Source organism: Sarcophilus harrisii, chromosome 1, assembly GCF_902635505.1.
Source record: "Sarcophilus harrisii chromosome 1, mSarHar1.11, whole genome shotgun sequence".
In the NCBI taxonomy this organism is placed as follows: Eukaryota; Metazoa; Chordata; class Mammalia; order Dasyuromorphia; family Dasyuridae; genus Sarcophilus; species Sarcophilus harrisii.
The window spans coordinates 164,624,748-164,650,355 of record NC_045426.1 but is presented as its reverse complement, the minus strand read 5'-3'; the positions used below and the strand labels follow the sequence as shown (position 1 = coordinate 164,650,355).

The following is a 25,608-nucleotide window of genomic DNA, read 5'->3' as shown; positions in this document are numbered from 1 at the left end:
TCTAGATATAAAAATAGCAACTCTATTCTGCCTTTCTAGAGTAGAGGTGTCAGATTCATGATCGGTGGGTGAATCAGATTAAAATGTAGTTGGGAAATGTTTAGCAGGAAAAAAATACAATATAGATAATGTTAATTTGTGGTTTTCTAAGTCGGTATACAGTGTGCAGGGATCAGTTTCTATTCTGAGTTTGACACCAATGCCATAGAATGCTTAGAGGTTAAATGACTTTCCCAGTGTCACACAGCCAATATGTATCAAAAATGTATCAGGTCTTCCTGGCTTTGAGGCTGGCTCTCAGTGTTTATTTCTCCCTCACCCCCATGTATATGCATATATTTTTATTTGTTTATGCATATTCACACACATATATAAGAAGTACATAAATACTCATGTATAGGTAGTATTGCAAACAATTGAAACTGAGTTTAAGAAAAGTTGGTTTAGATAAGTATTTGATCATGTGACAAATTTAATACTTAAGATTTAGTAGCTGTGAAATAATTTGGAAAGCTGGTATTAAGCCATAGCATATCAAATATCAAATAACTTCATGCATTGGCTTGCTGCAGTCTGTGTGGTTTTTATAGTCTCTGGGTTTTTAAAATGCCTTCTTTTCATTTTCCTAGTTCCTTATAGTATGGCTGTTCCTTTTTGTGCATACTCTATTTCTATAATAACCAGATAAATAGTCTATAAATGTCGCCTCTTTTACATCTGGGAAAATAAATCTTTTAAAACTATTTATAGAAATTCTGTATTCCTTCAATGAAGATGAAAAGTTTTGTTATAGCATAAGAGCATCTGGTTTCACCTGTACTTGAATAGGAATTCATTCTACAGCATTCTTGAAAAGTGGTTCTTTAAAATCACATTCCCTGGCTTTGCTGTAAATTCTATTCTCATTATTTTGGGAAGGGACATCTTGCCTTTCTTTGATCCTGTGGCATCTTCTCTTTCTCTTGTTATGTTTCAAATATTACTGGGTTGGTGATCACATCTCACCTGCTTATATTCTTATAATTTATAGTTTATATTCTTATGCTTAAAGCTTATCTTCTTATTCTCCAGCTCTTGAACTGGTCCTTGGTCTTCTGAGTGGTGATTTTCAGACTGAGCAATACATTGGTGCTGTGTCATAGCCATTCACACCATCACCATGATTTCCCTTCCTACCTAATCCTCTTCCCCTGTTCTTTCAGTATCATGGTGGTTTGCTTTCAAGTAACATCTAGTTACTTGAACTCAAGAATAACTAGATATTCTCTTTCCATTTCCTTACATGTCTCTGTAGCCATAGAGATATCTCTTTCCAAAGATAATTTTTTTATTTTTGACTGCTTTTAGCTAGATCCCAGAAATTTGGGGATATTGTTGTTATTATTTTTATTCTTTTTTAGTTATTTTCCATTATTTGTTCTGTGACCTACCCAGTATTCTTAAATTTTCATTTAGGTCTTATCTTTTGCCTTTGTTTTCTTTGTTAATTAATATTTTTATGGTCTGCATGTGTTTAATTTTTCTTTATTTTTAATGCATTTATTTGCATGTTCTTATGTTGTTTAAAGAAATATAAATATTCTTAAATGTTCCCAATTAGATATTGTTTTTCAGTTCTAAATTCTCCAACTTTGTTCCTTTCTGTTCCAATCATCTTTGGGAGATAAAGCAGAAGAAACAAAGAGAGTTATTATGGCATGATGTTTCATTCTTCTCTTATTTTTATTTCAGAGTGCTTTTCTTACAAATAAATTATTCTTAGCTTTGGCCTTTTAATAAATAGCTAGAGTTCATTTCTAATAATCTCATTTAGAATATTTCTAATTAAAAAATAAATTTCATTTTGAGAATTTACTTTGAAACATATCATAACTTTTCCTTTTTTGAGGAATGAGGTGGTAGATAAAATTAAATGATTGAACACTGCAATTATAGTACATGGTGGCATACTCTTAATACCATTTGGGAGAGGAAGCATATTTTTAAAAATTGTATGTTTTTCAAACTTCATTGCTATTTCATTCTCACCAAAGGCTCGATTAGTTTACTCACTGCTTACAAAACTATAAAGTTGTTTGATAATTTAATCTTTGTACAATGAGTTTAGTTTTAAAATATCTTTTTTAGCTAACTCATTCAACTAATATGACTTTGTGAAAATTTGTTTTGTTTTATAGGGAACATAGTCTTCTTATGTCCCTTATGTGGAATTCTAAATACTATGTCCTTGAGTGAGAAAGGAGTAGAAAGTACAGGAATGGGGAAAGAAACACTCATAAACATCATAGGGGTGAAAATAATCGGTTATCCCTTTTTTAAAAAAATCAATGAAGTCACCAAAATGGATGCTGTTCTTGGTAATAGTGATTTGCCTGTTTGCCCCTCACATTTAAAGAAACCCTGATTAAGTAAATTTATTCAAAATGGGCTTGGATTTAGGACAACTTCATTTAAGAAAATGGAAGCAAATGAATATATGGTGACATAGTATTTTCTAATACAGTTATCTTCTAAAATGTACTTTCTATTATAAATATTTAGGAATATTGAAATATATCTGTATATTTCAATATTCTTGCATGTGAATGAATCAATTTCAGCTGAGCTTAAATTTTCCTCCTTCAGAAGAAAAAAGATATAATCTTTTTGCTTATACAGATAGAATTCTCTTCTAAAGAACAAAAGATTAAGAGTTTACAAGATTAGAATTTGTACTGATTGGAATAGGGGAAAGGAAAGAGGGAATGTATGCAGCAATGTTCATATCTTTAATCTCTTCCTTGTGAAACAAAGTCAAGTTCTGTGATTTCTGGAGATATGCTAAGGTTCTTTGAATAATAAAAATTGCTAGCAAATAACTATAATCCTGTCAGATCCCATTACTATAATAAAGGTAATAAATTAATTGTTGATATGACTATGATAAACAGTGGCATTTTTTAAAATGAATTTTTTAGAAAATAAGTTACAATGTATTTTTAAAATAATAGTAGTTTTTTATTTTTCAAAATATATGCAAAGATAATTTTCAACATCCACCCTTGCCAAACTTTGTGTTCCATAATTTTTCTCCTTCCCTCTATATAGTGTCAGTTATTATATATATATATATAACTATTCCTATATATGTTCCCATCTTTTGATTCAGTGGTATCCTGGCTGGGACCATAACTCAAGGGAGTTATTGACAGGAAAAAAAAGTCCCTTTTTGTGCAAATTGTAATAGCTAAAAACTTGACTGCCTTAGACAAATCATGACATATGAATGAAGTAAATTCTGAATGAAGGGTAAATTTGGAGAGTTCAAAGAAACACTGAAAGGCTTATATTTGATAATGCGTAGTGAAGAAGCATAACCAGAAGTATGATGTACATGGTGAGAATAAACATTTAGTTGAGGACTGGAATATTGATAGCACAGTCATATTATATACATTGGAAATGCCTAGAGTACCAAGCCTGGAGTCAGGAAGACTCATTTTCTAGACATTTACTAACTATAGGACCCTGGGCAAGTCACTCAACCCTGTTTGTCTTAGTTTCCTCATTTGTAAAATGAGCTGAAGAAAATAGTAAGCCACTCTAGTATCTTGGCAAGAAAACTCCAAATGGGATCACAGAGTCAGACAGTACTGAACAACAACAATGTATGTTTGTGCTACTATATTAAAGTCCATATCTCTTTGTATATGTAAATTTAAAAGATGTTTGCAAGCATTCACAATGTCTTGTGTGTGTGTGTGTGTGTGTGTGTGTGTATGTGTGTGTGTGTGTGTGTGTGAGGGAGGGGTTTGCTTATCAGTTTTATCATTATTTTGATTTGTATATCTATTTAAATGACTTTACCTGATAATGAAAGTAAAAACAAATCTTACAGTTATTTCAAACTGAGGTGGAATGGGAGAACAAGATCTCTTATGAGCATGGACCAGTCTTTTTACAGGACTGCCAAGAGAAGCAGATCAATGAAATGAAGTCCTTGCCTTCCAGTTTATGAACTAATAGCTTAACTCTTAAATTGTCCAAATAGGGCCCCTTCAAAGTCCTGTGCTGTTGTTGAAGCTTAACTACTCAGTTTAGGTCCTTCGTGTCTTCATGGGCAAAATGACTGACCTCCAAGTGCCTTTTTAGTTCTAAATCTATGCCCTCAGGTTTATTAACCACTATTTTATTAAGAGGAGGTGTAATATAGTAAATAGAGAATTAATATGTAAGCCAGCAAAGTCTAGGCTCAAGTCTAGCCTAGTAATGTATATGTGATCCTGAGCAGGTCATCTAATTTTCCTGCCTCATCTTCTTCACCTGTAAACTGTGATAATCACTGGATCTATCTCTCAGGGTTATTTTAGCCAAGACTATAATTTAGAGAAAGTGCCAATCTGTATTGATCAAAGAAATTTTCTCACTTGTGAGTTCTTTATGCCTTTGAAACCACAGGTCCCATCCTTAACTATTAACAAGTCCCATCCACTTTTATAATAGCATAAGTTAATTAAATAAAGCCTCCTTCAGCTCCTGTGGCAAAGGTTTTGTGAAGAAGGATTTTTCTCTGATAGGTACAGAAACAACTAGGTGGTACAATGGATAGAGTTCTGAGCTTGAAGTTAGAAAGACTCATCTTCCTGACTTCAAGTCTGGTATCCATCACTTACTAGTTGTGATCTTGAGAAAGTCACTTCATCCTATCTGTCTCAGTTTCCTCAATTGTAAAATTATTAGTAGAAGGAAATAGCAAACTACTCCCGTACCTTTGCCAAGAAAACCCCCACATGTGCTCACAAAAAGGTAGATATGACCAAAAAACAACTGAACAACAATACATTCAATATTTGCCCTGCTTTTTGAAACCAAAATGCTATGAAATTTCTTTTTTTTTCTTTTTTTGGGGGGAAGGCAATTGGAGTTAATCGACTTGAATGGGGTCATACATTAAGTGTTTTGAGGCTGGATTTACACTCAGGTTTTCTTCCTCCAGGACTGGTACTATGCCATCTAGCAGCCCCAATGCTACAAAATTTCAATGGAAATCTTATGAATATTTAGTTAGATTATCAGTACTTGGATCAGAGCAACAAAGCTAATTTTTTTAAACAAAAATTGTCAATAGTACTTTGCATTTAAATTTAAAGTATGATTTAATTTATATGTCTTATGTCTTTCTCTATAGCTATTGTGGATGATGAAAGACTTTCTGCAGAAGAAATGGATGAGAGGAGACGTCAGAACATTGCATATGAGTATCTGTGCCATCTAGAGGAAGCCAAAAGGTAAATTCTTGCTGATGGGTGTGTATGTGTGTGTGGCTTGACACTGACAAGAGTTTCAAATTGTGCTAATCCATTCACAGTTATTCAGTGTTGATCATGAGGAAGTTTCTGAAGGTGCTGTAACTTGTCTCTTATAGAAAACATATGTAAAGAATATAATCTCTCTTCTCTGGGATAACTTAGGTGTGGCCATGCTTGAAAGTAGAACATAAACCAGATCAGACATTATTAGCAATATTTTCATTTTTCTTTGATGGAGATAGTTGGTGACCTCAGGCCATGAATTAGGTTACTCTTTCTCATCCAATTTAGAGGGACTTAAATTGGCATTTATATTTGTATAATCTGTTCAAAATAGGTTGAGTAACAGATGAATCCTCTGTGAATCTCTACTACAAGGGCCCTTTTAGGTCCATGGATAGATTTTAGAGAGATCCATGAACTTGGATAAGAAAAAAATTGCATCTTTATTTTCACTCACATTTGGTTTCCTTTGTAATCCTATATATTTTATTTAAGAATTTTGTACTGAGAATATTTGTACATTGAAGAATATTGTACTGAGAAGCTGATGCAAAAGACAAAGCTTCTATTATGATAAAGCAGTAGGATCAAGCCCATAAGTAGTCATTATACTTGTAATCTTGGTGTGATAGGAATAAAATAAAATAAGTTTTGAATAATTTTTTTATTATTAAAGGTTTTTATTTACAAAGCATATGCATGGGTAATTTTTCCAACATTGACCCTTGCATAACCTTTTCTTCCAAATTTTCCCTTCCTTCCCCTCACCTCCTTTCCTAGCTAGCAGATAGTCCAATACATGTTAAGTATGTTGAAATACATGTGAGATCCAATATATGTATACATATTTATACAGTTATCTTGTTGCACAAGAAAAATCCGATCAAGAAGGAAGAAAAAGAAAAACTGAGAAAAAACAAAATTAAACAAATAACAACAGAGAGAGTGAGAATGCTACGTTGTATACCACCCTCTGTTCCCATGGTTCTCATCATTACTGCACAAGTAATGGTTTGAACTGGTTTGAATCATCTCAATCTGAAGAGAGCCACGTCTATCAGAATTGATCATCATTTAGTCTTGTTGTTGCTGTCTATAATGATCTCCTGGTTCTGCTCATTTCACTTAGCATCAGTTCATGTAGGTCTCTGCAAGCCTCTCTGAAATCATCCTGCTGGTCGTTTCTTACAGAACCATAATTTTTGAATAAAATAAAATAAGTATGACTGATTTCTTTTGTAATCCCATCTTTAGCTTTTTTTTTTGTTTTTTTAACATTATTTTGAAAAGAGGTCTGTTGAATTCACTAAGCAATCAAAGGGTCAAACGATCAAAAATGCTGCTCTATATTATGCCTGGTGACTGTGTTTGGGCATTACTGCTATAAGGCATTTTTATTGTTACTGAGATGAACCTCTGCTTCTCTGGTCTGTATAGGTCCCAGACTGAACATGGCTTCTGTTAAAATGGGAGAGGAACATCAGAACAAACATAGAGGAGGTGCTTTCCCTTATATGTTGAGCTTTCTCCTTCCTGTTAAATATAAATGTATAGGCCAGACAAATCCATGTATCAGAAAAGGATAGCTAGTAGCCTCCTGTGGTGATGGGAAAATCATTCAGGTACTTTGTAAAACAACTGTGGAAGTCAAAATTGAGATCTCAGGGATAAAGTCTTCTAGGATTTTTTGATTCATATACAAATCTTTGTGATTGTCCTTTTATAGGAAGAGCACAAGAAGATGTATATATCCTGTTTCACTGCTGCCCAGTAGACCAAAGTTTGGATTAAAAAAAAATTTTTTTTTTTATATCAGGGATCCCTTTGGTAGTCTGAAAAAGCCTTTGTACTTCTTACCAGAATAATGATTTAAAATAAATAATACAAAATATGAATGATTACAAAGGAAATGACATATTTTGTTGAATTATATTTGTGTTTGTGTTGTAGTTGAGTTGTGCTATATTGTGTTGTGTCCCATCCCATCATAGACTAGGTCTCTCTATGTCCCACTCTTTACCAGAGTGGAAGTGCTATAGCTATCAATGGACCCCTTGTTGATGAGCACAGAAACTTTGATGTGCTCTCTTTCTAGTCTGGGCCAGTTCATCCTTTTCAGTCAATTTGGTAGCTTCCTATTCCCTGGTGCTCACTACAGTATTTCAGGATTTAGTGTGTCACCCCATTGGCTTTAGCCGTACAGTTTGGCTCAGAAATCCCAAACTCAATCTATCTACCAGTCTCAGTCTCCCATAAGAGTAAGAATATCAGTATGTGCTACTGTACCTTGCCAAAACTAAGCATATTGAAATATAATTAGCAAAATATTAAAAAGAACAAGTTCATGGACCCCAGATTAATATTAGAGTCCTCTTCTCCTCCATGTCTGGCTAGTGGAAATGAAGCGGCTGTCATAATTGCTCCCAGAAAATCAGTCCCATCCAGGCCACAGCCAACTTCTGGCTAATTCCAAGAGATTAGGCAATGTGCAGATTTTATACTAAGGTAAGGAGACTAAGGCTTTTTTCAACTGCACTAATCTTTGAGAAGCAGAACCTATGTCCTTTAATATATGAGTAGGCTTGATAAAGATTGGTAGAATTTCTTTGGAATTCTCTGCTGCTCCCATAGTTAATCATCATTTGTTTGAGCTATCTTCATGCTCCACCCTTCTTATCTTTGTTAAGGGTTCTGCTCTATCTGGCCTGTACTACATTAGCAGCCTAATGATAGTGGGTAGTATGAAAACTATAGCAAATTATTTTTATGTTCTTACTCACTTTTTCCTGCCTTTCTTCAGTCCCAACCAACCAACCAGCAAATATGAATGAATGAAAGAAAAAATAACTAAACAAACTCTAGAACCATGAAAAATTTTCCCACATGCTCTCTTCTGTTGTAATACCAGAGATTGACTTCCTACTTGTAGGGAGATTAGTCCATTATTCACAATTTCTTTTAAACTTGCATATCTGTGGCTACTAAGTAAGCATATAGATATTTCTTAGAGTAAATATGATCTATTTGGACTTCTAAGTACGGGTTGGTTGTCCAAAGAGAAAGTGATGACCATCAGAGTATGTGTACTTAGTACCTTTTATCAGGGAAGCCAGGAGAACTTTAATTTTCACCTGGTATTTATGTGACAAATTAGTATATGGGGTTAAATAGCCATTTACATACTGTGATTTGGTGATGATTTGTACTGTACAAAGGATACTTTGCAAATGAGAACCAAAAATTTTCTGGTCTTTTCTTCTATGGAGGTAATAAAACAGTAAGTACTCTTAGCTCCTGTTACTACCTGCTAATTGCAATAATAAATTGCTATCTGGAAAGCTGAGGGTTTTTTAAAAATAAGTGTGTAGAAGTATATGCAGTGCCCCATATGTGGTTGGTACACTTCTTTTTGCCTCAGGGTTTCATCTTTCACTTTGTCAGAGGGCACTGAAAAGATGGTTTTCCTAAAGCTCTAATTACTTTCTCAAAGAATATTTTTTTTACATTTCTAAGAGACTTTCACTTGTACAATTCATCTTGATTGGCAGTTCTTTTTTGTAAGACTCTTTTTGTAAAATGTTTTTTATATTGGAGAAGGGATTGTTGTCTTAAAAGTTAGATAAGGAGAATTATTAAAAGCTTGATTTTTGTGTTTTAGTAAAAAGTGCAGGAGGAGAATTTTTTTCTTCCCAACAAAGTATACTTTACAAATATATTTCAAAACAAATATACTACTATTATGATACAAATTATGCCATTTTAATTATGACCCATAAGTTCATTCAAAATATATTCAAAATCCTATTACATTTTTCATTTAGAAAGGTATCAGGTTTTTATTTGTATGTATATGAGGGAGGTGGGGAGAGAGAGGAAGAGACTGTTCTTTACTTGGGTACAGCATAGGTCACACCACACTCCTTAGCGAGTAAGGGAGCCAATTCAGGGATGCCAGTATGACAGGACTAGTAGAAAACAGAATATGACTTAAAGTTTGGCATTTAGAGGGGATTTTCTCAGTACCCAAGAACATTGTGAAAGAGTTTTAACAAAGAATTTCGATGAGGCAAGTTTGTTAATGAAGGTTGAAGAGAAGAGTAAGGATGTAGTTTCAACTCTGATTTATTAAGGATTATGTATAGTCAGAATGTGTGAAATTGTTCCTGTTTAATTTTTTACAAAGTCAAAGCATTTTTTGATATTTAGAGAAAGTCAGCTAAGATGATGCTGGGTCATTGAAAGTCACTTCTGTAGATCATGATGAAAATTTTGGTCTGAAGAAAGCTCGATTACTAAGATAACATAATCAATAATTATGATCAAAGTTTTAAAAATTATGAAAGTATGGTTGTATGAATGTTGATTTCATGTAATTAAATAATGCTTGATTTTATTTACTTTTGATGTTGACTATTTAAATGTTTTTTTTTCGTTACCTGTAAAAACAATTTTAAACATTTATTTTTAAAACTTTTAAAGTTTTATGTTAATTTACATTTAACAATGAACTCCAGAATATGATAACCACAGAATACATGTTTTAAAACAGAAAGGGGGTAATTTCAGGACAAATAAGAGGGGGTACTAATGCAGGTTGCAACTTTTCCACAATTAAGTTGATTGCCAGAAATGAATTTCTGTAGCCAGAAACTTCTGGTAATGAACTTTTTGATATCATTTGAACCTCTCTGAATGTGCTTTGTTAGCTGTTGACCAGGAAACATACTGTTCTTACCAGGACTTATTGAATGCCTTTATAGGTGGGAATAACCTGCTAGAATTCTGTGCTTCATACAGTTATGGCATTTGAATAATCCTTAGGTAGAGGGCTATTTTATCCTAAAACTTGAGCCATGTCTTTCTGATGAGAAATGTATTCTGTTTGCCCTTTATTTGTGCTGTCCTTCAACCTCAAAGAAAGCCTTTAATGATACCAAAGAAGAAGATTTCTAGCTTTTCTACTTGGGAAACTCCTCGACAATTCACTGTTGCTTCTTTGCTGAAATGGGACTTGGCAGACTAGTTTGTCATGCTTGTGTTTTTGAAAAGTTCTTTCTATTGACCAAAACAAACAAAACAAAACCTCACCAACCTTTAATGCAGCAAACCTGTGCTATTAGAACAAAGAACTTATTTTCCCAAAAAAGACTGATACCATTGTCAATTGCAAGCTATCCTGTACAAATTAAATGGAAAGAATGAAATTGTACTTATTCCTTTTTGTTTTTTAATTGAAGCTTTTTATTTTTCAAAACATATGCGTGGACAATTCTTCAACATTAGCCCTTGCAAAACTTAGTACTGCAATTTTCCCTCCCTTCCCCCATGCCCTCCCCTAGATAGCAAGTAGTCCAATATATGTTAAACTTGGAATTGTATTTATTCCTTAGTTCTTTAGGACAACGTGGGCAAATTTTTATAAATAGAGGTTTTTCTTTTGGAAACTCTGTGCTGTGGAATTAAAGCAAATTGTTAGTGGGAAGTTCAGAGAACAGAAGAGGGAATCTTGGCAAGGATTGCAAAGGGATTTTGCAAATCACAGTTGAGCAAGTAGTTATGAATGGAGCTGTGATTATGTCTCCAGAGAGGAGTTCCTGTAACATGATATTTTACTCAATTTTTAAGGAAAGGGAAAATACAAACCTTCTCTTGCTGTGCTTCCTTTCTCTGTCCTCTTTTCCTCCTAAAAACAACAAAAAGAACCCCTACCCTTAGTGTTGGAATTGTTAGTAGAAATAAAAGCAGTTTTAGAAATATCTTCTTCAAAGGACTCTTGTCCCCAAGCCAAGCATTTCTCCATATTAGTGAGTCTAGAGCAGTGTTTTGTGTGTGTCCTGGAAAAATACAAAACCCTTGTGTGATTCCCCTTTGTGCCGGTGCTTACAACCCAGATACGGAAAGGACACCTCATTGATCAGACCCTTTCTCAAACTTCAGCTTTCACTAGAAATGAATCAGTCAAGCTAGAGAAAAAGAAAGTTTTAGACATTTAGAATAATTGGATTCTAAGGAAACACATGAACTTAGAAGGTTGCTTAACACTGAATTGTTCAGTACTTTGGGAGAATTCTGTTGCCTTTGAGGAAATATTTTGTGGGAAACTCTGATATCAGGCTGGAAACAATGTTAATAGTTGCATTCTTAGATGCTTTTAGCCTCTTAATAGTAGCATCAGAATAGCTGACATTTTAAGGTGTTCAAAGTACACTCCATAGATGATCTCATTTGATCTTTGCAAGTAGTCTGAGGAGATATAGGTGTTTTTTTTTTTTTTTTAATTACTGCTATACTCAGTTTGTTTTATTTTAAATATATTTTGTTGATTTTTGCCTTTATATTAATCATTTCTTTAGAGTAGGGCTTTTAAAACTTTTTCTAATCATGAGAACCCTTTTTGCCCTAGAAATTTTTATGTGGATCCAGGTATATGGGTTTGTAAAGTAGAAACATTTTGAAAAGCTGCAAATTAAACATTTACTGATGATAAATCCTATTTTTGTGACTCCCCCATTCCATTGAGACTCCATATAGACTTGAAAACAATTTTAAGAGGCTAGGCTATAGAGAATCCCTTCTTTTCTCCAGACTAAGCCTTCTCTTGTGACAAAGGAGTAAGCAAAGTTACCTGACAGTGTGTTTGAATCTGATATATGGTCACCATTCTGTCTTAGTAGTTCTTTACCTCGCCACCATATAGGATGGAGTTATGTCACATTCTATCTTCTTTGAAAAGTCACTCTTTTCTTTACATTTGTTCGTCATTGTGTATATTTTTCTTTCTTATTTCACCATGTATAAACCCATAAACATTTTCTTTATATTACTCCAAATTTACTCCTGCTCATAATTTCTTACTAAAAATAATTGCTTTCTAATATCAGTTTTTTTTTTTTAAACAGCCATTTTTTAATTGATGGAATCTACTTAGTTTGCCATTCTTTGCTATCACAAACAGTGCTGTTATGAAAATTTTGGTATAGAAATCCATTTTATAGGTGAGAAAGCTGAGGCTCAGAGAGGCTAAACAAAGGCTAAGACACTTGCATGTAGGCAAGTATGTATGTAAAGTACTTTGACAGCCAAAGACTTTCTATAGCCAGTAATAGTTGGAGACAGGAATTTGCGTGTGTTTGTGTGTTTGTGTGTGTGTGTACTTATGTTAATGTGCATACATTTATCAATATCTCTCTCCTTAAAATATAAGCTCTTTGATGATCAAGACTATTGTCTTGTCTTTGTAGTATTTACCAGAAACTGAGGTAAATGCTGGGGATACAAAGACAGGCAAAATTTTTCTTGTCGTCAAGGAGAGAGTCCTCTCTCATAATGATAGAGATGCTTGTATATATGTAAAAATGTACAAGCTATATGCAAATTAAATGGAGAAGACTGGGGTATCAGGGGAACCAGGAATGTCTTCCTCAGGAGGGTGGCACTGAAGCTGAACCTTGAAGGAAGTCAGCAAATGGAGAAGAGGAAGAAAGCATCCTAAGTATGACAGAATAGCCAATGAAAAGATCTGGCTTGATAGAAGAGGGAGAGTTAAGGGTGGAAAAGCAATAAGCAAGCCACCATGGCTATAGCACAACGTACATGGAGGGAAACCATGTGTAAAAAAGTTGGAAAGACAGAACTCGAGGCTGTTCCAGAAAATGATTATCTCATTAGCTTCAGTTTCAGGCATATTCTGTGCTAAATTCATGATTGTTTGAGATGAACTGATATTTTAATGCAAACCTAGTGCTGCTGTCTCATATTTGACCTTCTCTTTAGACAGGCGGATCTTTGACAGGACCTTAATTCTGCAGTTATTGATTACCTGCCCACTGTAAGTAAGCAGGTGCTGGATGTTCTGCTGATAGTTCAAATTCAGTCCTTACTCTCAAAGAAGTTTACAAGCTAATGACAAGACCAAATGCTTCTTAAATTGTCTCTGAGGAGATAAAATATTTAACTATGATAAGGCAATAAGACCTTATAGAGAGGTTATAATAGGGAGGAGGTGTGTGTGTGTGTGTGTATGTGTGTGTGTGTAACCAATAAAAAATGGATTGCTGTGATCCATCTGAAGAAAATATTTCAGGAGTTCAAAGAAAGGAGAGACCAAATTGGGGTAAGTTGGGCCAGGAATTGGAGTACATGGTATTGGAACTGGGCCTTGAGGATGGATAGAATAAGGTAAACAGTTGTTATGTTATTGGTGAAGCATCTACTCCAGATGGAGGAAGCAAAGGCATAGGAAGGAAATTAAAAAATATAGTTGGGTAGTGTTGTTCTATATTGCTGAAGGAAGTGAGATAAGGCAGTAGGTAATAGAAGGTAAAACAGGAAAAATATAAAATTTTAGTGTCAGAAGGAGCCTTATAGATCATGTAAGTCAATTATTAACTGAGAATCATTGAAAATAAAAGTGGTCAGCCAATCTCTGCTTAATGAGTTAAATGATGAGAAAGTAACCTTTTAAGGAAATGCATTCTATTTTGGGATAGGTCTAATTATTAGGAATTTTCTCCTCCTGTGCCAAAATATGTCTCCTTATAATTTCTGCTTATCAGTTCTGATTTGTGTCCACTAAGGCCAAGCAGGATGAGTCTAATAGGTTAGAATCAAATGATGGAGAGCTGTGAATGCTAGGAATAAAAGAAGAGGAAATAGCTGGAGGAGATTAGAATAAGTTAAGTCCAGGTTGACCAAGCAGAGAGTAAATTTACTTTAAGAGGATTCACTGCAGGATATTAAAAAGGACAATTGACATTGATGGATTAGGAAAATAGGTTTTGAGTTTGAGGGAGTGGTATTAGCAGCAGGGAATTAGTTGCTATGATCCAATTGGGTGAAGACCAAGGATTCTGCTGTGGGGGTGGAAGGGGAGAAATAGATACAAACCAGGGCTGTGAAGGACAACACAGTGGTTTTTGGCTAAATGTGGGAAGCTAAAGACAGTGAGAGGTCAAAGATTGCCAAACAGATCCTGTCATCTCTCATTTGATTCACAGACTGGAAGTTCCATAGTTTCCCTCAGTTGAGCCTAGGGTGATGCTCACATAGTTGGGAAATTCTTTTACCCACCTGCTGTGGCCTGTAGCCTTTCTATTTGTTTTCTTTGCAGAGGCACAGTACATTCTGTTAACCTGTATGCACAAGTTTTGGGTGTGTGGGAAGCAGGTGCACTTGTTAGTCAGGTGTATGCAGGTTGATCCAAGCACACCTTTTTTAGTATGGTTCATTATATACTTTCAACTTATTGAGGAAAATAGATGTAACCAGGAAAAGATAGATTCTGCAACTGATAACTGATCCAGAAGATTCCATTTTCCCTCATGCTCTTCAAAGCCAAAATAATAGGAGGAGGGAGGGGAAAAGGAAGGAGGAAAAGAAGGGAAGGGAATAACCTTGATATATTCCAGGCTGAACATATGTTTGAATTCAAATGTGCATTTTGGACTTCTTTTTCCTAAGTTGAAATGGAATTTCTGATTTCCAGAGTCTTTATATGGGTAAATTCTTTTATATCTTTATGCTTTCAACTTTAGTTTTGGCTTACTGTCATCTTCTATATATTTCCAAGTCCCTCTTTAACTCCTATAGGGATGAAACATGTGTACTCTGAAAGGAATTTTTTTTTAATGGAAATTTATTATTGGATTCCTTCTGAAAAAATGATTTAAAAAATTGTCTGGACTCTTTGTTTTTCTTAAAGAAGAGGCTTCTCTGAGAGGGAGATTTTCTTCAGTTTCCTCCTGATTATTGAGACATAATTTTATTATTTTTGCATTCTATTCATCAGTTGCATTTTGGTTCTGCCATTATTATGACTAATGTTAAAGATTGCTTTGCTTTTCCGTTGAAACTCCAGTGTTTGGCCATTCTTATCTTTTGAAGTCTCTTCCTTCCTGTATGAACCCCTGCACCAGATGCTGCCTCATGCTGTGATACATAAAGCTTATATCAATGTATTATTCAAGTGGCAGGAGAACTGCAGAAGATTCACTGGAGAAACACTTTCAGACAGTGGCCACAGAGCAAATTCGTAATAACAAGTTGCATTTATGTAGCAGAGTGTTTAAAATGCTTTCTCATATATTCCTGTCTCTTTTCATCCTCATTACCAACTTTATGGTGTAGAAAAAGCAGGCTTCCTCTCTCCCACTCTATTTGTAACAGGAAACTGAAGTGCTTAGACTAGGTCTTGCAATTTGTCTGAGGTCTATTAGCTTAAAAAAAAGTTAGGGTAGAATCCTAATTAGACCTGTGTTGTCTGCTTTTCTGCCATCATCACTTTTGTCGCAGTATGCCCATTTTTTACCTTAGTAAAAGCCTTCGTATAAGCATTGATTAGTATTAACAAACACCTATTTTTTTCTACTTAATAGTATTTTTTGTTTCCAGTTCCATGTAAAGATAGTTTTCAACATTTATTTTTGTAAAGATTTTGAGTTATCCTTGTCTCCCAAGACAATTTAATATAGGTCATACATATTACAATCTTTTAAAACTTATTTCCATATTAGTCATGTTGTGAAAGGAAAATTAGAACAAAAGGGAAAAACCATGAGGAAAAAAAAAGTGAAAATAGTATATTTAGAATGCATTCACTCTACATGGTTCTCTCTTTGGATGTGGGTGGGATTTTCTATCCCAAGTCTATTGAAATTGTCTTGGATTGCTGTATTGTTGAGAAGAGTGATTTCTATTATAGTTGATCAAAACACTACCTTAAATAAACCTTTATTTAAATGTCTACTATTTGTCAGTCACTGGAGAAAAAAAGTCCAAAACAGAGTTGAAATTTACTTATGAGGAAATCTTGAATTTATTCTCAGTATGGAAAATTAACAACTCTTAGGCCTTTTTTTTTTTTTTTTTTTTTTTTTTAAGAAATTATATAAAATTTGGATTTTTCTTATTAAGTAGTAGAATGAGAATTGAGGAATCCTAGTCATTCCTCATTATAATAATTCTGACTTTAAGCTTAAGTCCTGGATTTTAAAACGTTATCCTGGATTTTAAAACTTAATTCTAGTACATAACTTTTATACTCGGTCCTGTCTGTGGTCAGCACTGAACTGTCTGTGGCAGAAGGTATGACTTAAACACCAGTGTCCAGGAAAAAGTGTAAGGGATAGCTTTCTTAATAAGGCTTCTGAGTTCTTAAACTCGTTCTGTTCCAACTCCACTGGTTTTTATTCCAGGATTCTGGAGTTGGTCTAGTTTCGTTGACATAGCCTCATCTGACTTTATACTGATCCCGTAAATTGGACAGAGAAATCCAAAAATCCTCTTAGTTTAATAAAGGCAAGGTACTTTTGGGATCACTAATCTTAGTCAGAATAGTCCTCCACATCTGCTTAGTTCAACTTGCACTTTAAAAAAATCCATTAAAAATGTTTGAAAAATGGCAATCTAATGTTCATTTAAAGATGTTTGATGAGAGGGGACCCATTTTAGGATATCAGATACTTTTTTATATATTCAATGGGAGTAATGGATAAAATTCCCACCAAAGGAAGGTGGTGGGAAATTTCATCACAGGGATAATTGAGCAGGAAGATGTGTACATTAGGCCAAGGCCACATACAGCCTTGAAGAGTTGCCATGGCACTGGTGAAAACTTTAGCCCTGGAAGAGTGGGAAAGTTTCTAGTTGCCCTATGTACACTTTTAGAAATGCAGCACTATGTTGTTTCTGATAGTTCACATGGGAAGGGATGGATATTAACAGCAGAAGGCCTGCTAATCTATTGGCAAAGGACTGATTGGGAAGACCTGAAAAGATTTTTGTTATGGGAATTAGCAGTTCAGGCACCTGGAAATGTGGGCAGATTAAGATTCTTGCTCTATTCTCACATACTTGTACTTTCTTTGGAATCTGCAGATGATGCAAAATTCTAGATCTTATTTACTTAAAATCAGGGCTTAAAAAAAAATCCAGGTGCTGACAGAATAATAGAGTATATGTAAGAAGTTTAAAAAGTATAAAATGTTGTCCACATCTAAGGTAGTATTCTATTCTGACCCTTCTTGTGTAAAAGTCACCCAGATAAACCATGCTTCCTCTCAACAGAGAATAAATATATATGCAGGGAGAGTCATATTTGTAACTACATCTAATTATATCTCATTGTATGAAACCTGTTAATGTTATAGAACACATTACAGGAGAGCTAATTTTCCTTTTGTCACTTTTTTGGGCCAGGCTTCTTAACAACCATTTTTATGTCACAGATCCCTTTGGCCATCTGATGAATTCTGGACCCTTTCTAAGTACAATATTTTTAGATGCATAAAATGAAATATCTAGAATTACAAAAGAAACCAGTTATTTTGAAATAAAGTTACAAAAATATATTTTTTTAAAAAGTCACAGGCCACCTGAAAACTATCCAAAGACCCCTTGTTAAGAAACCCTGCAGTAAATATACAATATACAATGTGTTTGTGGGCAGTTTGATACTAGATGTGGGAAGTGGCTGGGCAGATGTCAGAAAGGTAATCAAGATTTGGATGGGAAATAGGAGACAACAGAACAACATGGTGCAGAGGTGTGAAAGGGGGGGTAGGTGATAGGAAGTTGAGGGAGATGGTGAAATCTAGAGAGCAAGATTGTGTTAGTGATTATATTGGTTCAGGTTAGGATTTGGACACCTCCCCACACCAACATTTATTGAGTTTTGAGCATGTTTGTGTCAAAAATGATTCACTGCAACTCAGCTGCAAAAGGAGGATAAGCACAAAGACAGATTGATCTTCTGTTTTCATCCCTGTTACACAAAGATCCTGAATGCTCAGCCTATGACAAAATTCTAGGCAGGATTGCTAGACTTATAGAATTTTATTATGAAGGCACTTTGTAGATGGATGGTTAGTGGGACAGGTGGTGCAGTGGATAAGAGTGCCAGACCAGGAGTCAGGAATTCCCAAATTCAAATTTGATTTAGACACTTACCAGATATGTGAACCTGGACACCTGTTTACCTCAGTTTCCTCTTCTGTAATATGAACTAGAGAAGGAAATGACAAACCACCACAGTATCTTTGCCAAGAAGACCCCAGATGTGTTTAGGATGAGTCAGAGACCACTGAACAACAAATGAATGGTTCACTTTGGGATTGTACAGGGTAAATGTACAGTTAAAGGAAGCAGACAAAATTGAGCAAATAAGTTGCCATGGGTATAAAGGGGGGTGCTGTTTTTAAGGGAGAGAGGGAATGTATTAGAAGCAACTCTCTTTGGTATCCAGTAAAGATAACTACTTGGGGGAAAAAGTGACCAATAGTCTAGATGAAACAACATTTTGTTGTTGAGATTTTTTCTTTTTCTTCCCCTTTGGTGGATGATTAGTCTTTCTTGCCAGCTATTGTATACATTGAGTTTATATGAAAAACAAATTTAATATGTTAGTTTTTCCTCATCCACTGTGAACTTCCTTAAATTAAGCCCCACCAATAACAAGCCCTGAGAAGGAAGGAGCCGTCTTCTTTACAGCTGCTGATGATTACTCAAGGTGTGTGTTTATAACATAATTTTCCCCATGTACATTGATTCCAGGTACTCCAGAATAATTATAGGTAGGCCTTCTGTTTTTGATAAATGTCCTTGGGTCAACCAGAAGAACAACATTGCTTCTTGGGTTCGATGTTGGTTAGTTCTTATTCTTTTCCCTGTGATAACTCCTTTCTGCGTGATGATAGCTTATTATTCCTGAATCTGTTTCTCTGATATCTTTCAGTTTGCTTTTTAGGAACTACTTTCTAAATTTTATTTTTAATGTATAGACTAAAACAAGCATTTTTGTCACATAATATAATTAAGAAACAAAAGATTGCACACAAAACTACAAATTTGTTATATGCAACTTGCTATTGCTTTTAAATATGTAATAAAGTTATTGTGTTAATTTCCTTTTCTCTCTTCTTTTTTTCTTTCCCTTCTGTCTTCCCCTCAGTTCTTTCTCTGGATGCACATAACATCTTTTTAAAAGAACTATTTTCTTAGGCTGATTCTATCCCTGGTTTGCATCTAAGAAAAGAACAAAACAAATTCTTATATACTTGTCTGGTTAGGGGCATCTTCTCCATGTGGAATGGTGGAGTGAGCTGGAGCTCAAGAATCAGAAAACCCAGGTTCAAATCCTGCTTCTATTGATTATTACCTGTGTGGCCTTGAGCAATATCTTCTTGAGTCCCCATTCCTTCCTTGAAAGGGAATTAGAAATTGGATTTGATGGTCTCTGAGATCCCTTCCATCTTTAGAGTGGGATCCTACGCATATCAGCTCAGTGGACAGCTTGTTGGGTACTCTCTTGCCAAAATAAAAAGTGTGTAAAATTCTGACTTAAGCCCCTTTATGAAATGTGTGTGTGTGTGTGAGAAAGGAATAGAACTTTGAAGAACCCAAGTACTGATGAAATAAGAACTATGAACTGATGCAGCAGCTTAGGTTTCCTGTTATCCTCATGGCTTGGAAACAGCCATGGAGGCATTTAGGAGGCCCACAGGATAGAAGGCTGGACCTGGACAAATGATTTTGGGCCTCAGTTTCCTCATCTGTAAAATGGGAATGATGATAATGCCTACTTCCCAGGATTTTTGACAGGATAAAATTAGAAAATATTTGTAAAAGATCAAATGAGATAATACTTTTAAAGCCTTAACCTAAGATGGGGCACATAACAGTCCCTTATGCTTATTCTTTTTCCCTACCCCAAAAGCATTTTGCAAACCATAGTAAGTAGTACATAAATGCTAAATTATTATCATGTTTTTGATTTAAAAGGTTTATAATGAATCCTGTCATTTTGCTCCTTGGAAAATAAGGCATTAAGCCCACATGTTGATATTGGTTTCTTGGTGTCATGGGCACATTGCTGAAGAGAAGGAATAAATAAAAGTGATATTATCTCAGTGTTTTGGGAGTCAGTACCCTATATTCTTATTCCATTCTAGATTCTTACAACTCTCAAAAGCAAAACACATGATATCATCTTCAAAATGGCACTCTAGCACCATAGTGATAGATGGCTTGGAGATAATTCTCATGAGCATTATTTGCTTTTAAGGAGACAAGTCATCCCACCTGCTTCCTGGATGCTTGCAGGGGACATATGTAGTCATTTAAATTTTTGTGTGTGTGACATATGTCTTGGTAATTTTCTTTCCTCCTGCTGGAAAATCTGTGAGTACTCAAAAACTTGGGCTTCTTTCAAAGCTACAGTTTTGCTTTCTGCTGGAATGAACATAATTTGGTGTTAACCTGCAACATCTGCCAGTATATACTCTACTTTTTTTTTTTTTTTTAGTTTAAGGCTAGAGGCAAAAGTATGGAATAGTTGACCTATTTCCTGTTCTATAATTTTTTCATCAGTAAGGAAAAAGCAACAAGAAAACAGACTGATGGGAAAGACTGGCTGTTCCTCAGGGGTAGGATCTGTCATAAATCATGAGCCCAGATTCCATCACAATAACATAATGTTTGTTTATTTTTAAAATATAAACAATGGCTATGGTGGACCTCATTAGAGTTCTCATTTTATTTCTTCACTAGCACGATCCTGGTATGTCAATTTGAATCCCTCTCAAAACTATGGTACAATGAGTCAATACATTGCATTGCATCTGAGTTCAGGTCCCACCTCTATAAGACCTGGGCAAAGTACTTAATCATCCTGGATCTGACTTATATCATCTGTAAAATGATAGTTTGGAATTCTACAGATGGCCTCCAAGCCCTCTTCCATTTCTAGATGTATGATCCATTGAATTCTATTCTCAGTTCTACATTTGAATGAGAAATAGTTACTCATATCAGCTTTGATTTACTTAGTACCCCATTTATAGTAGAGAGGAAGCAGAGAATTGTTCATCTCTTTCAACTGACTCTTTGACCAAGGTAGGGTGGGAAGTAACTTGGCCATTGCCAATATGGGTTAACACAGTAAGTGTCTGAGGTCATATTTGAATTTAGGTTTTAGGCCCAGTGTTTTAACCTCTGTACTATCTGGCTGCTCCACTTAAAGTTTTTTCTTTAAGTCAGAGAGAAGTGAGAGAAGTGTTCACAGATTGAACTTTTGGGTAAGATGATAGAAATATCTTTTTTTTTAATTAAAGTTTTTTATTTTCAAAAGATATGCATGCATAATTTTTCAACATTGACCCTTGCAACACTTTGTATTCCAATCCCCCCTCTCCTTTTCCTTCATCCCCTCCCCTAGATGGCAAATAATCCAATACATGTTAAACATGGTAAAACTATGTTAAATTCAGTATATGCATACATGTTTATACAATTAGATGATAGAAATATCTATAAAGAAAGGTCATTAAGAATAAGTAAATTGAATGGCTCCAAATTTAGACTTCTTTCCCACCTATTAATTTCAAAGCAGATTTCCAGTCAAATAAGATAGTCCTTTCTGAAATTTTGTTTGAAGTCATATTTCATGTTGTTGAAAAATAAAGTTGCCTAGAATGTCTTCTCATTGACTGTTAAATGATGGAGAAGAGGTTGAGACTCTTTCGAATACCCCCTCCTCCAAGATGTCTTCTCATGTCATAAATTACTTTCCTACATCCTTAGAAGAGTTTGTGTTTGCATTTCTCTAATGCACATAAATGTTATTCAGTAACCTATATTTGTCTCATTCATCTAGTACCCTAGAAGCTCCATTAAAATAGACTTCTTATTTAAACTATCTGTCTCCTGCAATGCTTGGTACTATGCTATATACAAATTGTATTGATCCAGACTATAGAGGAAATGTTGGAAATAGCCAAATGAGTACCTGTAGCTAATAAATTTATCTGTATAATCTATATATCATGATTTATCTCAAGACATAGATAAATTCATCAAGAAATTAGAGGGGTGTGTGTGTGAGAGAGGGAAAGGAGGAGGTGGGACAGACAGACAGACAGAGAGGAAGTTCCCAATGATTTCCTGTCTCTTCTCATTCTGTTTTCAGTTAGAGATTTTTTTTTTTTAAAATGCCTGGAACTCAGTAGATGCTTTAAAAAATTGCTATTTGATTGCTAAATGAATGAATGAAAAAAACATAGCATTTATAAACACTGTGACACTGTGCTAAAGTGCTGAGGATGCTTACTGGGAATGGTCTGTGTTCTCAAGCAATTCCCATTCTAACAGGAGAAATAGTACTAATTGTATCCATGTAGATATGTCTGTCTACTTAAAGTTTTCAGCTCCAAGTCACGTGGAAAAATTTCATGGTCCTTAGGATGTAGTTGCAAAGCAAATAAATGCCTCTTCTTTGTTGCATTTTTCATTGATAAAATCATATCAGATTCTGATATCAAAACATTTAATAGTACCAAGGACTTTGGTGATGAAAACTTTCTTTTTTGCATCTCCAATAGCTATGACTACTGTGCCTGCAGAACCAGTTTCTAAGCTACATCTCCTTGGGGATTACTTCCCAGAATGATGCTTGTTGGGAAACCTAAGCAGGATAAGTGGTCTTTGGCATTCCAAGGACTGCCCATTGAGCGAACTCCCTCAATAATCCTGTGAGATTAAAAGCACATATGTCATCATTCCATATTTCTCAATATGTCATCATTCCTTATTCTTCATTTTACAGAAGAGGAACCTGGGGCTCAAAGAGAGAGAGAGAGAGAGATTGACTTATCCAAAGTTATGCAGCTAGTTAGTTGCAGAGGTGAGATTTGAACCTGACTCCAAATTGCTCAATTCACTAATCCAATATGCCATGCTAACTTCCTTCTTAGCTTTTTCATCTGTAAAATGGGGGTGATAATGCCTATCTCCCAGGGCTATTTGTAAACAACAAGATACATACTTTGCAAATTTTAGGGGACTGTGTAAATGTTAGACTATATTGCTATTATTGTTCTTAATTAATATTGTAATTAACATTATTCTCTTCCTCTTAATTATTATTATCTTCTTTGGGATACTGGGACTCAAACTTTCCCTCCTCAGACACATTGAGCAGAGGATTGTAAAAGTATTACTTAGTACTCCTTTTTTAATGAATAGGCCTCTCTGTTGACAGGAAATCCATTATGAGCTTGTCTTTAGCTTCTACACTTAATGAAAGACTTAATGATTGACTAGCTAAAAGTTATTTGTCTATATTTAGAATCAGTGGGGTTATGGTAAAACAACTCCACACTACTTAATTAAAGAAAAACATTAGAGAAAGAAAACATAAACATATGAAAGAAGGAAGCAGAATTGGTAGCTACATTTTTATACCTGTGATTAAAAACAAAGACGCTGCTGTCACACATTCAAAATAATTTTTCATTCACTGAAGGATTGAAGATGAACTATTCATTTGTGTGCAGCTGCAGAAACAATAGAAAATACAATCTTCAATTTTGATAAGCAGCCTTGTCTAAATAAAATTGATATATAGTAGCCTTGGCTGAAAACTAGGTATAAAAGCATCCTGCTGCTGTCTGCATTCATTTCAAGGGAAGATGAAGTGTTCCAGACTCAATTTAATAACTTGGCATGGGAAAAGGGGGTTAGGGAAGATGATCATCTATGGACTGTAATAATGTTTGTTTTCCCCATAACCATCTGTGACTTTAAGTAAATGAACTATCTCTTTGAAGTACCCTCAGTTTCCCCATCTGTAACATGGGAATTATAATACATGTCTAACTCACAGGACTATTTTAATGACCCAATGGGATAATATATATATATGGAAGTGTTTTGAAAACCATAAATCACTTTATAAATATAAAGTGTTTTAATAGTTTGGCACTTGCTTTAATGACATTCATTATAGTAAATACTTTTCGTTTGCACCAACAGCTGTACATTTTAGGCTTCTCAAGTTAATTAAAGAGCTGGAGAATGTGTGCTTTCAGCTGCTTTCTGTTAGTATTGCTTGCGTATTTATTAAAAAATTCAGGTGGAAGTTGCCAGACCAGAGTCAAGCACTTATTAAGTGTTTGCTGTGTGCCAGGCACTGTGGTAATTGCTAAGAATTCCATGAAAGGCAAAACAAGGTCTATACAAAAACATTCCCCCTTTTAATGGGGAATCAGGTAGTGTAGTATCTTAGAAAACAAGAGAGGAAAATTTACCAAGTGGGAGAGGGTAGCTAATATTCACAAATATTTCAAAGAGGTCAAGGATGGAAAAAGGCTATTTGATTGGGCACTGATTGCCACTGACTGTTTTTGCTCACTTGTTGGTTGTCCAGCTCACTGGACAATAGGGAGACAATGAACAGTTTAGCTTCTCTCTGCCCCATAGGTGTACTCAGAGATAGATTTCATTAAGATTGTTTTGGAATTCTTTTTGACTTGGCCAACTTTGTGTTGAATTCTTTCCAGAATTCAGAGAAAGTAGTAAATCTCTCTTCCTAATATGACTTTTTTAGTTAGAAGAAAAAAACTGGACCCCTACAGAGCAATACTCATGCTACTTAGTATTTATTGATTTAAAAAGTTACACCATGATAAAAACCCCAATTACTAACCCTTTTATATGATTTTGTATTAATTACAACAGCACCTGTGTGCATTTAAAATATAGTATTGCACATACACACATGTGTATAGATATATTAAAACAAAACATACCATCATCTGTATCCTGAATAATAAGTCTTACATGTAATTATGTGTGTGTGTATTTCTTGTTTTTATTATTCAGTTGGTCCAGTTGTATATGACTTATGGTCACCCAATTTGGGGTTTTCTTGGCAAAGATACTGTAATGAGAGAACTGAGGCAAACAGGGTGAAGTGATTTGCCCAGTGTCACCCAGTAGTAAGTGTCTGAGGCTGGATTTGAACTCAAGACGAGTCTTCCTAGGCCCAGGCCTGATACTCTTATTTCTTGAGCTATGTAGTTGCTCTTTTGCTTTGTTATCCCAGGTCAATTAATTTAATATCACAAAATTCATGCTGCACATTCTTTTTAGAATTAAAGAATCACAAGATAATGATGCTTCTGTAGATTCATGAAGTTCCCGTGAGAACTCTGAGGTCTCCCCCAGGGTTTCTGGCCCACAATTTTGGACCACTGGTTACAAGTATTTCAAAAGATGGCCTCTTATTTAAAACCTTAAAGTATCATGAATATTCAGAATTGGAGAGAACTTCAAATTAACTGATTTCATTTTTGAGCTTGTGATCCATTTGAGAATTGTTTTTTCTTCTCTTTCTTATATTGTGTTCTGGGAGTTCCTGAAGTAATCCCAATACAATAGCATCATCTAGTTCAGTAGACTTTAAAATTAATCATAGCTAGCATTTGTATAATGATTTAAGATTTGCAAAATGCACTTTACATAAGTATCTCAACTGTTTTTCACA

At 34.8% G+C, this 25,608-nt stretch overlaps 1 protein-coding gene across 3 annotated transcripts in view; it reads left to right on the top strand.

Moving 5' to 3' along the window:
• IQGAP2 (IQ motif containing GTPase activating protein 2) overlaps nt 1–25,608 on the top strand; it is a 310,948-nt gene that overhangs the window by 44,949 nt on the left and 240,391 nt on the right. For all 3 annotated transcript variants that reach the window (XM_031966282.1, XM_031966273.1, XM_031966291.1), the window contains exon 2: nt 5,168–5,267. In XM_031966282.1, coding sequence (XP_031822142.1) covers nt 5,168–5,267 — 100 coding nt within the window. The remainder of the gene's footprint in view (nt 1–5,167; nt 5,268–25,608) is intronic.